The sequence below is a fragment of the Taudactylus pleione genome, unplaced genomic scaffold, assembly GCF_031769625.1.
Source record: "Taudactylus pleione unplaced genomic scaffold, aTauple2 ptg000010l, whole genome shotgun sequence".
NCBI classification, from domain to species: domain Eukaryota; kingdom Metazoa; phylum Chordata; class Amphibia; order Anura; family Myobatrachidae; genus Taudactylus; species Taudactylus pleione.
The window spans coordinates 8,753,581-8,768,601 of NW_028284413.1; the positions used below are offsets into that span (position 1 = coordinate 8,753,581).

General features: G+C 40.9%; 1 protein-coding gene across 1 annotated transcript in view; it reads left to right on the forward strand.

The window, feature by feature from the left end:
• The window catches only part of LOC148542678 (solute carrier family 12 member 9-like), a 302,682-nt gene that overhangs the window by 22,580 nt on the left and 265,081 nt on the right, over positions 1-15,021 (forward strand). Inside the window, exon 2 of the mRNA XM_088467466.1 lies at positions 10,144-10,278. Coding sequence (XP_088323592.1) covers positions 10,144-10,278 — 135 coding nt within the window. The remainder of the gene's footprint in view (positions 1-10,143; positions 10,279-15,021) is intronic.

Below are 15,021 nucleotides of genomic sequence, written 5' to 3' on the forward strand. Positions count from 1 at the left end.
GCAACCGATGCAGTTCATAGAAGCCGGCTAGCTTGTTCATTTGTGCGCAGTATTGCTTTAATACACATGCACACATTTACAGACCCCACCAGCCAGCCCAGGTAGGAGTGGCTGCTGTCTATAACCCACTCTAATTGCTTCAAGTTTGTCTAATTTGGAATCTCAATGGGAGGCATACCTAAATATATATCAAAATACGTGGATGTTTGTGTCCATATAAGGGTAAGGATTTTAGAGAGAACTCTTACAAACTTTACATTAACTCAGCAAATTTAGATAGATGTTGTGAGCTTGAATTCACATTCAAACACTTTTGGTGAACATGTAAAATAATCAAAGACAACTGGCAAAAAATCCTAGACTGAAGGCGCATACACACTTAACGGGGTACTGGCAATGGAGCCAGTAGTTAATGGCATATGGTTTGATACCTCCCCCCTCCCCCTGTCCCACTATCACCACACCCATGGCCTTTCCTTTTCTCCTTATCTGACCCACCACATCCTCTGAAGTACTCATTACCCCCTTTCCTGTTTTTTATCGTCTAAACCAAAATAGGAGAGATTCAGAATAAAAATATAGGATGTGCACTTTCCTTATTTGCAGGAGATACTTTGTGGGCGATTTAATTGCTTTGTAGGCAGCCAGTCTGGTTAGGGCACCCAGACTACTGTTTTACGCACATTTTTGCCTGCACCCTCCTGTGAGGTCGAGGAGAAATGCTGGCGGCGGTGGCTCTCTCGCTTGAATGGAGCAACAATTGAATATTTAATATATAATTTAATCGCCCCCTTTGAATGACCAAAAATATCTAAACTATTAGATTTTATTATAAGCTTTGGCAATGTCTAATACTTTTGTAGACATGCTGATTCTATCTCTCTGTTAAAAGAGAAATAATAAAGATACAAAAAATTAACTTACGTTCTAGGACAGGGTCTTCCAACCACGGTCCTCAAGGCACACTTATACCCCTTTCACACTGCCATCAAGTAACCCGGGTTATTGCACATGAGCGCAAAGCATCCCGGTTTGCTGTGCAGTGTCAAAGGGGCATTTCAACTCGGGTAGTGAGCAGGGTTGAACACGAGTACAACCTGGCTCGCGGTGCGGAATGGGTAACCTGGGTCGAGGCGACCCGGATCTCGTTCACTGCATAGGGAGAGCCGGGGCTTGCAGATGAGATCATCTTAAATTATATTTAAATCCTAAGGCAAAATCACTTACACATGGGCACTTTTACAAACCCAGAACCTATTACATTTTCCCCAATATCTTGTAAAAAACATATATTTTTTTTTTTGCTGTATGATGGCCATTTTCTGGGCATCCCATATGCACAGTGATATTGTCCTAATTATCATATAAGCTATTAAACATGCCTATGTTCCTAAATCAATATATATAAAAAAAAAAAACATTCCAAAGGCCTGATTCTGGCTCACACGATATGTACAATGCAGTGGAATAATTTTTGGGCTTGCGTGTAAAGACCCGTATACATCAGCAATTGATTGCAGCAATCGTGCAATTTGCAATCAATTGTGTATAAAAATCTTTCCCTTTTTCTATCGATTGCAGATTGCAAAATTGCTACAATCGATTGAAAAAGGGAAAGATTTTTATACACAATCGATTGCAAATTGCACGATTGCTGCAATCAGTTGCTGATGTATGGGGGCCTTAAGTCACACGGTCCCATGGTGTGTACTCACAGATGCACAGTTGCGATTGATTGCAATTGAGACGCACTTTGGTAGAAATGTACTGTAAATGTGCTGAATGTTCCTGGGTTGTGACTTGGAGGTGGTTATTAAACCGTATGGAGATGGGTTCTCTTATAAGTATGTTATGGAAGTGTCACTGGCATGTCTCTAAAGTGGTTGCATACACAGACGCCTAATTGCTCACATTAAAGGCCATACTCATGAAAAATCGGCACCTACCACAGAGCTGGTGCATTTTTCAACGTGGTATTACAGCATCTAAAGACGCTCAAAGTCCTTGCACAGTCAGACGGCTGTCCACCAGGGAAAGCTTTTACTAGCATTAGTGTAAAGTCACAGGCTCGACTACGGCAAAAGACGCTGAGGTCCATCAGCCCGGCTCCCTCATCTGCGCATATGTCACCAGCCAAATACAGTGCATCCGGTAAGTATTCACAGCGCTTCACTTTTTACACATTTTGTTATGTTACAGCCTTATTACAAAATGGAATAAATAATTTTTTGTCCTCAAAATTCTACACACAATACCCCATAATGACAACGTGTAAAAAGTTTTTTTGAGATTTTTGCTGTAACATAACAAAATGTGGAAAAAGTGAAGCGCTGTGAATACTTTCCGGATGCACTATACTTCCCGCTAGCTCCTGGATACCAGCACCTCGTTGTGAACGTTTGCCTATGGAACTCTGACTGTCTGGGACAGTCGGGATCCTGGTTCCTACTGCAGATCTCATTCATACCAGACTCCTGTATGCTTTAACATCTGTATAGGGGTTAGCCCTGAAAATTTCTACATACCCTGCAGAATAATTTTTTTATTTAGTGTGTACTAACAAATTTCTTCATACTATTACAGAGATATTCTGAATTAGTTTAGCCTGTGGTACATTGTGTAATTGATGCGTTTATGCTCCCGGGAGCTTTTTTTTATTAATGTTTTCATAAATAATTCACTTTATTATTGGTCTCACGTTTATTTAATTATTTTGTAATAATCTATTATTTGGGTAGCGCTCAGTGTCACAGACCCATCCTGTTTTTCATTCTTTTTGTATTGAAGGAAAATTGCAATCCCTAAAGGCCCCCATACATCAGAGATTGATTGCAGCAATCGTGCAATTTGCAATCGATTGTGTATAAAAATCTTTCCCTTTTTCAATCGATTTCAGATTGCAGAATTGCCACAATCGATTGAAAAAGGGAAAGGTTTTTATACACAATCGATTGCAAATTACATGATTGCTGCAATCAATCTCTGATGTATGGGGGCCTTTAGACTGTAGGCTGCTTATTGTGAACCCATAATTTCCACTTGTTAATTAGCAAGGTGCCTGGTGATAACTTTCTGTTTCTGCTGTTAACAAAAGTGCATTTGCACAATGAAAATTTTTTTTTTTTTTTACTGAGCATGTGACAAACCTTTTTGAGTTGAAGGTATCCTGTGCCCTCTTGCAATTGCATTGGTGAAATGGGGTGAAATTACAATATGGGTATAGAAAATTCATGCATAACATAAAGTACAATATGATGGCTCAGTCCGAATCCCAGATGACGCAGAATAATGAGGGCCTCAGTTGACATACAGGGTCAGTAGTCTCTCAACTAATCACAGGAACTTTACCACCAGCCCATTGCTATTAGCCGAAGTATGGGAAAACACTTGTAATTGGTTGAACACTGAAAACTTGCCCAGATCAATTCATTTCATAGTAATCCAGGACTGGCAGTCATGTTGTACTTTATGTTTTTTATTTCCCACTGGGTTACACCTGTTCCATGGCACTAAGATGAGACACGTGTTTTGATTTATATAACGTGGTGAAATTAGGTGTTTTGATTTATTTCAATATTTTTTTCTTACCATTTGTTTCTATTATCTTTCTGAAAATAATTCCACTTCAACAGAGGGGACCTCATGTTTCTCTCTCTGTTTTAGGGGAAAGTAGTCTAACATTGGGGTTGTTTATGAATTTTTAGGGTGTTTAGCACTTATTTAGTTGCTTATGATTATTGTTGTTATTATCAAGGATACAGTGTTCATTATCGCCATATTCTTATGGGGGGTATCCACTTAGCGATACACAAACGAGAGCACGATTGCGACATTGCAATCGTGCTGTCGTTTGTATAGCTAGTGATGTGCCTAGACTGAATGTTCACTCGTTCAGCCCCGGCACATCCCTCATCCCCGCACATGCTAGGTTGACCTGCATGTACGGGAGATGTCTGATGTTAAAAGCGACCTGCGGGCACGCGCATCGCAGGCTGCCTCCGTCCAAAACATGCCCGATGCATGCACGATGCATGCGCGATTTGCAAGCGATTGCCCGATATCGTGCAATCGCTTGTTTAAATTCGCTAAGTGTATACCCCCCATTAGTCATTAAAACAGCTTGGCCTGGCGAATAAGTTGGTGACATTGGCTGCTGTATCATTGCTCCAGATACATCTATATACTATATCAGTGGTTCCCAAACACAGTACGCAAGGCACCTCAACAGTTCAGGTTTTAGAGATATCCATGGTTGAGCACAGGTGGTTAAATCAAATTGATTGAGGGATTAATTAAGTCTCCTGTGGGCAAGCATGGATACCCTTAAAAGCTGGACTGTTAAGGCCCCCATACATCAGAGATTGATTGCAGCAATCGTGCAATTTGCAATCGATTGTGTATAAAAATCTTTCCCTTTTTCAATCGATTGTGGCAATTCTGCAATTGATTGAAAAAGGTAAAGATTTTATACACAATCGATTGCAAATTGCACGATTGCTGCAATCAATCTCTGATGTATGGGGGCCTTTAGGGTGCCTTGAGGACCGAGTTTGGAACCTCTGTACTAGATTTTAAGTCAAACATATTGTGATACACATATTGATTGTAATCAGGAGAATAATAGGTACTGTGAGTAGTTATACTTACTATAGTTACTCAATCCACAGTGGAAAATAAATATATGCCCATAATGCAGTGTTAAGGTTCGTGTGGGACCTAATTTTTGTTTGTATAATTTTTGTTTGTATAATTGATCTGGGCAAGCCTTCAGTGCTCAACCTGTCTGTGCATATTTACAGTCAATTCTAAGGGTTCTATTTGCTACAATCCGCATCTAAAATGCAGTTGTAGTGTTATATTTTCAACTAAGGGCCGTATTCAATTAGACGCGAAAAGCCAAGATCTGCGAAAAAGTACCGCCGATTGTGTGTTTTCGCGTGTCGGAAACTTATCTCTGTATTCAATTCCACACGCTTTTCGCGTATGCAGAAAGTCAATGCAATGTAATAGGTGAAAAAGATTTGCCTCTGAATAGCAGGAGAAAAGAAGTGCAACATTTTTATTTTGGGGTGCAAAGGTGGGGAAACCATTCAGCCCTTGGAATAGCCCTCGAAGGACAACTGTGTCAAATAAATCCAGAAAAAAACTTAAGAACACCCCAAAAAAGTACTTTCATTTTGGGGGCGAAAAAGCACAAAGTGGGGGGGGGGCAACTTCAAAAACTAGCGAAATAAGATTCTGGTGGAGCTCTAAGAAGGGGCCAAGTATTTTTGGGATTGCAGGTGCTTGTATGACAGAGGAATTTCACTTTTATTAAAACCTTAGAGACATTAAAAGATGCTAGCACCCATTTTCAGTTGCCCCAAATGTACCAAGACTACTTATTGTCTCAAAATAATACAGCTTAATGCCATTCTTCACCACTTGTGCAAAGACGCTAATTAGAGGCTATTGAACCAACTTAAGTACCCCAAACAGTTTTATTAGGACTATTCAGGCACTACAACATTGATCCCCAGTGTTAGTGCATCGTTTTGGGTGGTTCAGGCTGATTTCCCCGATTTTGACACCACTTTCCGCCTGTTCTGACTTCGCGGGTTGCAATTTTTGCTTCTTTTGGAATTGAATATGGTGAATAAGTTTCCGCGTCCAATAGATGCGATGTAGGCGAAAAGTCCGGCAGGCGGAACTTTATTGCGGATGCAAAACTAAATGAATACCGCACTAAATTCGCATTGCAAATTTAGGATATATCCCAGGGATTTATCAAAAATCCATTGCAGGGACAGAGCTTGGGATAAAGCTCTGTCCCCTAGAGGGAGACTGTGTCTGCGCATGCCGCCGGATACCGCGACCCCCTCCCATCCTGCTTAGTCACAATTACCTCCGGTGATCGGTGCTCCGGTGATGTCCTTTCGGGCTCCGGTCAGCTGATCTCCCATCTCCTTAACTGTACAGGAGCCTGGAGACCAGCTGACCGGAGCCCCAGAGAACATCACTGGAGCACTGATCACTGGGCACTGGATCCCCGGATCAGGTAAGTGATTTTTTTTTAAACAATTTTTTTTTCAGTGATCAGCTTGTAGTCTATTTAGACCACACAGCTGATCACTGGTGCCGACAGAGCAGGAGTAAGGGAACCTGGGGAGACCCTAGATAACACCACCTCCAGGTGGCATTATTAACACAGGGCTTCCCCCGGTATTTTTTCACATTTTATTTTTAGTAAATATGGGCAGATCACATTTCCCATTACAATTACTTACTGAAAATATGTGATCATTAGGGTCTGGAGTAGAATTTTACAAAAAGGGTGTGAAAACACCCTTTGTCACTTTATTTTATTAAAAATAATGTTAATAAATAGAGCCCTAAATGAGGCCCCTAATATGCAAGGCATCTAAAGAACTTTCAGGAATTATAGTTATCTGCTACTTTTAGTGGGACACTATTTTTTCGATCTGGGAGTATAAGATTAAGCATGTGCTCGAATCAACGCAAGTAAACAAAGATATTTAAAAATCTAAAATCCATAATGCACCAATTAAGGCAGTACACAAATAAAGGCAGTTCAGCTGTCTGATTTCTTTCCAGAGTTACGTAACAGCTAAATGGCCATAAAATTATTATTACAATTGTAGAAAACAGGAAGAGATGAGATTAATGAGGAAGGAGGTATAATAGAAAAGTGGGCTAGGCTTTGACCTCTTTTTACCTTCGACAGAAAGCAAGGAATAGTGGACGGGCAAAAGTGTTTGAGATCATGGACAAATTCTTCACTGTTTTGAGAAAGGAGGATTGTGATTTTCAAAATCAAATTCCATAGCCTACCACTAGATTCACATTGCCAATTTAATTTCTAGTTGTTAATGTGCCCATAGCCAAATTCTCTTATTCTAGTCATTTATGCAGACTCAAGCTCTGTAGTTTTTCTCCAGCAGTTGATTGGCAACAGTAGCTGGGTATACTTGTGTATTTAATCACTGATATACAAATAGATCTGTTATTAAATCGCTTGATGCTCAGGACTATGACTGCATGCCCACTAGGTGCTTTTCTAGACTCATTGGGGGCGATTTAATGTTCTGCCGGCAGCTTTTTTTTTTAAGATGCCCAACAGAGCAATTCAATTGCTGCTCTGTCAGGGCGCGATAGCTGCCGGCACCGACCTTTCTGCACGCACTCAGGAGTGCACGAGCAGAAATGTGTCTGAAACACCCTGGTTAGGGCGCGCCCTAACCAGAAATTAAGACAGGTTTAGCTGTTTTAGACGGCTAAACCTTGTCTTTTAGGCGGCGAAGAGGGCGATAATTAATGCGCGCCCAGAACAATTGAATATCAAACTGGGCGCTCATTAATTAGCATGACCAAAAAAACTGTTGAATCGCCCCCATCTAGTGAGTTTTCCATATTCCACATTTACCGTGAACATATTTATACTGGAGAGTTAACACTAAAACCACACTGCACAAGTTTGTCGCTCTATACTCTTTGCACTATACTAAATTCAGACTGCTACCCTTTTTCAGCTTCTTTTGCCACAGGACTGTTAGCGAGGTAAGGAAGCTGTGACATAGAATGTAAGCTCTTACGAGCAGGGCTCTCTACCCTCTTGTGCTTCTCCCTACTTTAGTTTCATCTACTTACTCACCACTAGGGCACCTAACACTTGGCTGCTTATGCTCTGTTGCTTATCTGGGTGTTATGGTCGCTAATGTAGCAATATATATATTATCCATGTCCTGATCCTGTATTGTATTGTTCTGTAAGTCGCTTGTCTACAACTTCTTTATGTACTTTGTAAGGCGCTGCGGAACATTTGTGCCGCCATATAAATAAATGATAATAATAATAGAGCATCAGCATCTGGGGTTGAATATACAGAGTTCCCGCATTCACATACAGGATGCCTTGTTTCTGTTATCTTTACCAGACAGATAGCACATTGAAAAACAACAATGTTTTCTTGCATTGTATAATAGGCAAACATGACAGTAGTATATACTGCACCATTTATATGAGTTGTTATTTTTATTGATGATATGACCTGCAGGCTTGTGGTTCTAATTCCAATAAACGCTGGCTAAATAATTTTGAAATTAAAACTGGTGACCCGCCCGGAAACCGGTGATACATGCTGAATTGTTTTATTGGCGTTCCAGCACAGTGATACAGGAGGCACCATCAGTGGAAGATGATAGTAGATGAACTAGAACAAATATAATACTTTTGAAAGTATAAGGAAAAGTTTCTGGAAGTGCAATAACACAGTTACTGAAACAAAAAATAGAGGAATAAAACAGCAAAGAAAGTGTATTGTATTAATCTTTTATATGTGGTGATGGCTTGCACCTCATTGATCAGCATGTCGACATTGACCACATCAGCATACATCATGTCAACACTGATGAAATGTTGACATGATTAGGATGTCGATAAAACATCCCTGGTGGTCTAGAGGGACTTACCTGGTATGGCAGCTCTAGCTGTGTGTTCTGGTGGTAATTATGGCCAGTGCTAACCCCTAACTCCCCTAGTTTCTAACTCTAAACCCTCTCTCCCAGCCTAACCATGTCCTTATGGTTATTCATTCATTTTACACATATTTAAAAATACATTTTATATTATATACACATATACATACACACATATAATTTCTTATATTTATATAATTCCCTATACACAGATATACTCTAAATGCTTACATATAGCTTATATGCTTACTGATAATTGTTTTTATCCACTTGATATTATGTGTTTAGGGCCACTATCACACCATAACATATTACACAGAATTTTCAACACACAACTCTCCACAACACTACTTACATTCCACTTATCTGTGGGCATTGAGATCCCATATTCTATAGTAATGACACATTGGGACAGGTCCAGCAGTGGACGCAATGCCCATGTTTATGCAGACCGAGTGACTATTTGGCATTACGCATGTGTGTTGCACTGCACGTGTGTCTCAATTGCATTCTGCAGCATGACATCACTAGCGACATCTGCAGTAGTGTCAATGGGCGATGTCGCTAACAACCCAAGGGAGCGCACATATCATGGGTACACACTAGATAATGTACCCGATATGTCGCTCTGATCCGCGGGATCGAACGACATATCGTCTACTGTGTACCCACCTTAACCTTAACCCTCCGATGCCAGTCTATGCAGAATGTCGACATTTCAGATGTCAACATTGTGAACATATCAACAATGTTGACATTCTCAATTCCGACATTATGACCTCATCCCCCCTTTAATGTATATTGAAGCATCCATTATGTTTAGGGTGGCATTTTCCTAATCCAGAGCTGTGAGCAGACATCAGATAAGTGTATCCATCCACAAGTATTACACAGAGATTAATTTTCTTAATGCAACACTTGTCAGGCAGCAAATAAATGTTCTACATTGATTTTTATTTTCTTCTTTATTGGTTACTTAAAGTAAAGAGGATATAGTAATTATTGTGATTTTGTACACATGATAACTAGAGAATAACTTCTCTTGGTTCACATTATTTGTAAAAGGGGACTCCCCTCTCTTAAACAATGATACCCATGAGAGTGAGGGGTCCAGGTTGGGGGAGGTATCCTGGATATTAACATTTCTGCAATGTTTGTCCATATAGCGGTCATGCTTGATGACATCATCACTGCCTGCTGTCATGACTTTATCAAGCCCCTCAACTTCCTTAATCCAAATGACAGCAGCTATAAGGGGAGAACGGGATGTAGTTGGCGTGCGGGATGGCGACGGTCTAAATACCGGCGCTGAAATCCTGACAGGTCTAGCCAATCACTTACCATTAGTTGTTGTGGGTGTCAGGATTCTGGCTGTCGGGATGCCGATATCTGTATTCTCACCAGCATACCAACAGCCGGGATTTCATACCCAACCCAGGGGGAACTTTCAGGTAGTACAGGGCTAAGGGGATTATGGACATAAACAGCTAAGATTAAGTATTGATTTTACATAATCATTTGTCTGTCCAACTTCTGCTCACCTGAATCGCTAGCAAAGGGGACATATTATGAATTGAACATTGTCATCCTTTACATTTAATGTACGCATACACATGTACGAACACCTCTGGTATGTCTCGAATAACCTTATATGCCATTTTCCTTGCAGGGTTCGTGGTGGGACAGTCTGGCCTGTACGAGACGGTGGGCATGCTAATCTTGTCTTACTTTATTATCGGTATGACTGTGCTATCAGTCTGCGCAATTTCAACCAATGGTGCCCTCGATGCTGGTGGAGCTTACTGTATCCTTTATGAAAGAGCAACTGATCATTGAGCCAGATTACTGGTGAGACTGGAATAATAAACTGATGTAAATATATGTAAATATATGTATTGCATTATGCTTTCAACAGGACAAAACACAAACACTTTGGGTCGTATTCAATTAGATGCGAAAAGCCTTTTTTCGGTGAAACTGTTTCGTTGGTGACGTCATTTTGCCAGCGGAAACTTATCCCCGTATTCAATTGTGGAGATTTTTCGCTGGTGCGAAAACTCAATGCAATGTACCCATTGGAAAAGTTTCGCCTATGAATAGCTGTTTAAAAAAGTGCAGAATTGCGGTTTTGGGGTGCAAAGGTAGAGAAACCACCCTTCACCCTTAGGACAGGTCCCCAAAGGTTAACTGCTTCAAAAAAATCCTAAAAAAATTAAAGAACACCCAAAAAAATTACTTTGAAAAAGGAGGCGAAAAAGTACAAAGTTGGGGTACAAACTTAAAAACTAGAGAAATAGACTTTGGGGGGGGGGGATCTGCAAGTATGGGGGAGGTTTTTTTATTGCAGGTGCTTGCTGATGGTGGGTTTTTCACATTTTTTAAAAACCTCACTTTTGCGATTTTAACCATGCTTGCACATGTACCCCAATATGCTGGGACTAGTTATTTTCACAAAAAAACTGCTAATGCTGTTCTTCACCACTTGTGCAAAGACGCTAATTAGCAGCTAATGAGAGCATTTAAGTACCCCAAATAGCTTCAGCAGGGATATTTGGGGATATCTACCCTGATCCCCAATGTTAGTGCATCTTTTGGGGGGGTGTCGGCCACTGCGTGTATATGCTAAACAGTGCATACGCACTACAACGGCAGCATAAGATGCAGACCCCCAGCACTACACAATGCCGCCCACTTCCCTTTAATCAAAGCCCGAGTAGTCCGCAAGACAGCAGAAACATCGGTAATATTGAGAACCATCAGAACCATACGCACAATAGAGGTTGACCTGTTGTCGTGCAGGATTATGGTCACTTCCTGCGTGCATCGAGTCTTCTGTCTGCGTATGCCGCCGCACTGCCTTAATTATGCATGCCCCTATAACGGCGTCCCAACGCACAGGTACGTCTGTGTTCGCACTACCACCCCCCCGTCACAACCCACAAACGGCACTTCCTGCCAATCGATATCGGTAGGGTTTGCGTACACACGGCATGTAGTTTGCGTACCCTTACACGATCACACTGGCTAGTTCGCACACGTGAAGTGTGATGCATGCGCAGTTCGAAAACATCAGCCGAGTGCGTGCGTTCTCTCACTTGCATTCCTTGCTGACTCAGGCCCTTAGTCTGCAGAGTTTACACTGCATTCAGCATAAAGATATAGGGGTAAATGTAATAGGCTGTGGACTGCAACCATTGGCGAGTTCTGTTGCGAGACTGCCCGATGTTTTAAAGTAGCAGTCATTTAAAAGACAAGACCAGGTTGTTATTGCCTTTTAAATGACTGTTACTTTAAAACATTGGGCAGTCTCCCATGGAACTCGCCGATGCCTGCAGTCTGCAGCCTGTTACATTTACCCCATATACTTTATATAGAACTTTGGCCCTGATTCAGAGCCGGACGCTCTTTCAGAGCTCTCGCTCTGAATCAGGGCATTTTTTTTTCTTTTGGAGCCGGCCTCCTGGCTGCTCGCTAAGCTGTGGGTGACCTTGTGGTAGGGTCTCGTTCCCGCAAGCCCCAGTGATCTTCCTGCTCTAATAGAGCGGAAAGCTCAACTACTGACATCACGAGTGATGTCAGTAGGGCCGCCCTCAAACGGCAGGCGTTCCTTCGGGAATCGCCTCCGTTTGGCAAGCCACCCCCCCCTCCCCGCTTACAAAACGGGGCGAGCTGTCAATCAACATCGACAGCCACCCCATTTTGTTCCGAGCCCCGGATCGAGTAATTTCTCGTTCGCTCCGGGGCTCGCGCACGCAGTGCGTGCGCACTGCCCGGCCATCGACCAGCTTGCGAGTGCATAGCGCTTGCGAGCGGGTCTGAATCAGGCCCTTTGTCAGATATACAATACATGTTCTATATTCAGATACAAAACTCTGCTTTCTACCTAATATGAGACATTAAAACATTAATTTGTTAAGTAAAAGTCCCAAGTTTAACATGTTGATGTCCAATCAAAATAAGTCCTTTTAAATTTGATTTATTTCTAAATAAATGTGTTACACACTAATAGGTGATAGTATGGTCACTCAATACAAAACACTGGCAAGTTAAACCCTAAAGGCATTGCAGTATATTTTATTCCTATGTATATATTGAGTTTTATTGTTGGGCTCATGCAATTATCAGCAAATATTACAAATGGAGTACAGTTCACATTACCATTAATGCACAGTTATTTGATCGCTACATCGCTTGGGATATTCTATAATATGCAGCACTGTGCCTAAATAATACTCAATTGTATAAAATATCTGTGTCCACACGCTGACACTTGGCATTCCTCTCCTCACTAAAGCTGGGCATACACTATACAATTATCTGTCAGATATCTGTCCAATCTGGCTGGTTGGAATGATAACCTGGTAATGTATGGGAGCAAATGACAGTCGATCATATGGTTTTAAACACTGGAAAACGAACAAAAAAAAATAAATTGTTAAAATTGGTTAAATTTGTGTGTTTTAACCAATTTGTCTGAATGACCATTTTTGTCTGTTTTCCAGTGTTTGTGAGTAAATAGTTGGTTGTCATTTGATCCCATACATTACCAGGTTTTCATTCCAACCAGCCAGATTGGACAGATATCTGACAGATAATTGTATAGTGTATAGTGTAGTGTATGCCCAGTATAAGCAGTTCTCACAGTGATTTTAGCACGTAGCTCGTGATGATTATATTTGTCACAGAGCAGCTGCAGCAAGAATTCACCTTTATCCTTCTGAATATTGAGTTTCTGGATAAGAGAAAACATTCCTAAATTTTAGTAAGTAGTAGTATAACTTAAATGATGTCTCTCTTCTAATTACAATGGAGTACTGAACCAATGTGTTCTGAACCAGTATTAGAGAGAATGCATACAGATGGTGTCAGTGACATCACTGAGGCTGGAAGCATTGGTTCTTTATGAAATGATGGGTACCTGTTGGTACAGTCACAGCTTCCTGTACCATCTCTAGGCGACAGACACTCTTTAACTAAAGAGATTCACTCTTTTTTGTTTTGTTATAAATCACATACTGCAGTATATATGTATGTCTGTCATTACCCAATCTAATTTTTTTCCCAATTGTAAAGCACAGCGCAAAAGGCTTTAAAAAAAAAAAAAGCAAAAATACTGGGGTAAAAAAAAAATCAAATTTGATGGTATGAATTGAGCGTTGAATTTTCCTTTTTCTAGTTACAGTCTAATAATAACTGTCTAAATAGTATTCACTCTTCCAGCCTACCATTCTTGTTGCTCTGCATGGACAATAAATAAATATATATAATTAATGGTTACTTTCTTTTAGACTGACACTCCATCATCTATTCTCTGTGGCTTGTGTGAAAACTATTTAGACAGTTATTATTAGACTACAACTAGCTTGACAGATATGGCAACTGCAATATAAAAGAACATAAAATACAGTATTTGTAAGCCTTGGGTTTCTCATGTATGAATTGTCAGGGGGATAATTCTGCTAAATAAATCTATATTAATAGATCTAAAGATGGGTACACACTAGACAATGTTTTAAGCGATTTTCATAAATCCCGATGGATCAGAATGACAAAATTCTGTCGGCCGGTGCGCGCTCCCGTGAGATCGTCAGCTGCATCTTCAGGTCGGCCCTACATGCAGGCCAACCTGACGATGTGACTGACGACCCCATGCAGAGAGATGCGGCAGGAGACGTCATATCAGATGGTCGAGCACCGGATCATCTAGTCTGTACCAGCCACCCGATATGTTGGCCCACCGGCAAGGGGAGTCGCCGGTTGCATCGCTGGGTACACAGATCGTTTAGTGTGTACCCAGACTAAAACCTAGTAAGTGAGACACTGCTGAAGGCAAAGATAAGGGAGTAATGATCAAGAGACAGCCCTAGGAAGTGAATGATAGCAATTCTCTCCAATTGTAATACAAATGTACCTGAAATCACCTGTACTGCAATGGAGTAACCCTCTGTTTAGTGAATAACTGCTCCATCGCTGTGTGCGTACACGGAGATACATGCTTATATCACATAAATGCACACAGACTCACATGTATTCCCATGTATAACTATATACACACAGAACATGTACATATTACACACATACATTTCCCATGATCTATTCCACCCTACATACCCTCTGCCCTCCTTAATAGACACATTAAGGACCAATTCAGCTGAATACTGACAAATATACTCAAACACTACCACGGACAGGTGTAGATCTGAAGCTCCACCTTCAGTTTGTGAATTACTGTAAAAGTTATAAGGCAGGGACACATTTTATAAGCCAGCAATTCTAATTTAAAAATATAGTTGAGCATATTGCAAGGGTTGACATTTACGCAGGGTTTTTATCTAGTTGTAAAGTAAAATTACCAGAATATTACACAGCCAATACAGTACATAATATATCATACGCTCCTGGGCATTATTTACCATTATCTGCCACCCAACATCATATGTCATATTTTCCTAATCCTGCAGACTCTGCCATTTGCAGGCTGACTCTTAGTCACGCGGATCTCTGTTCATGGATGCAAAAGGCCCAGATGCCAATTTATGCATCTTTG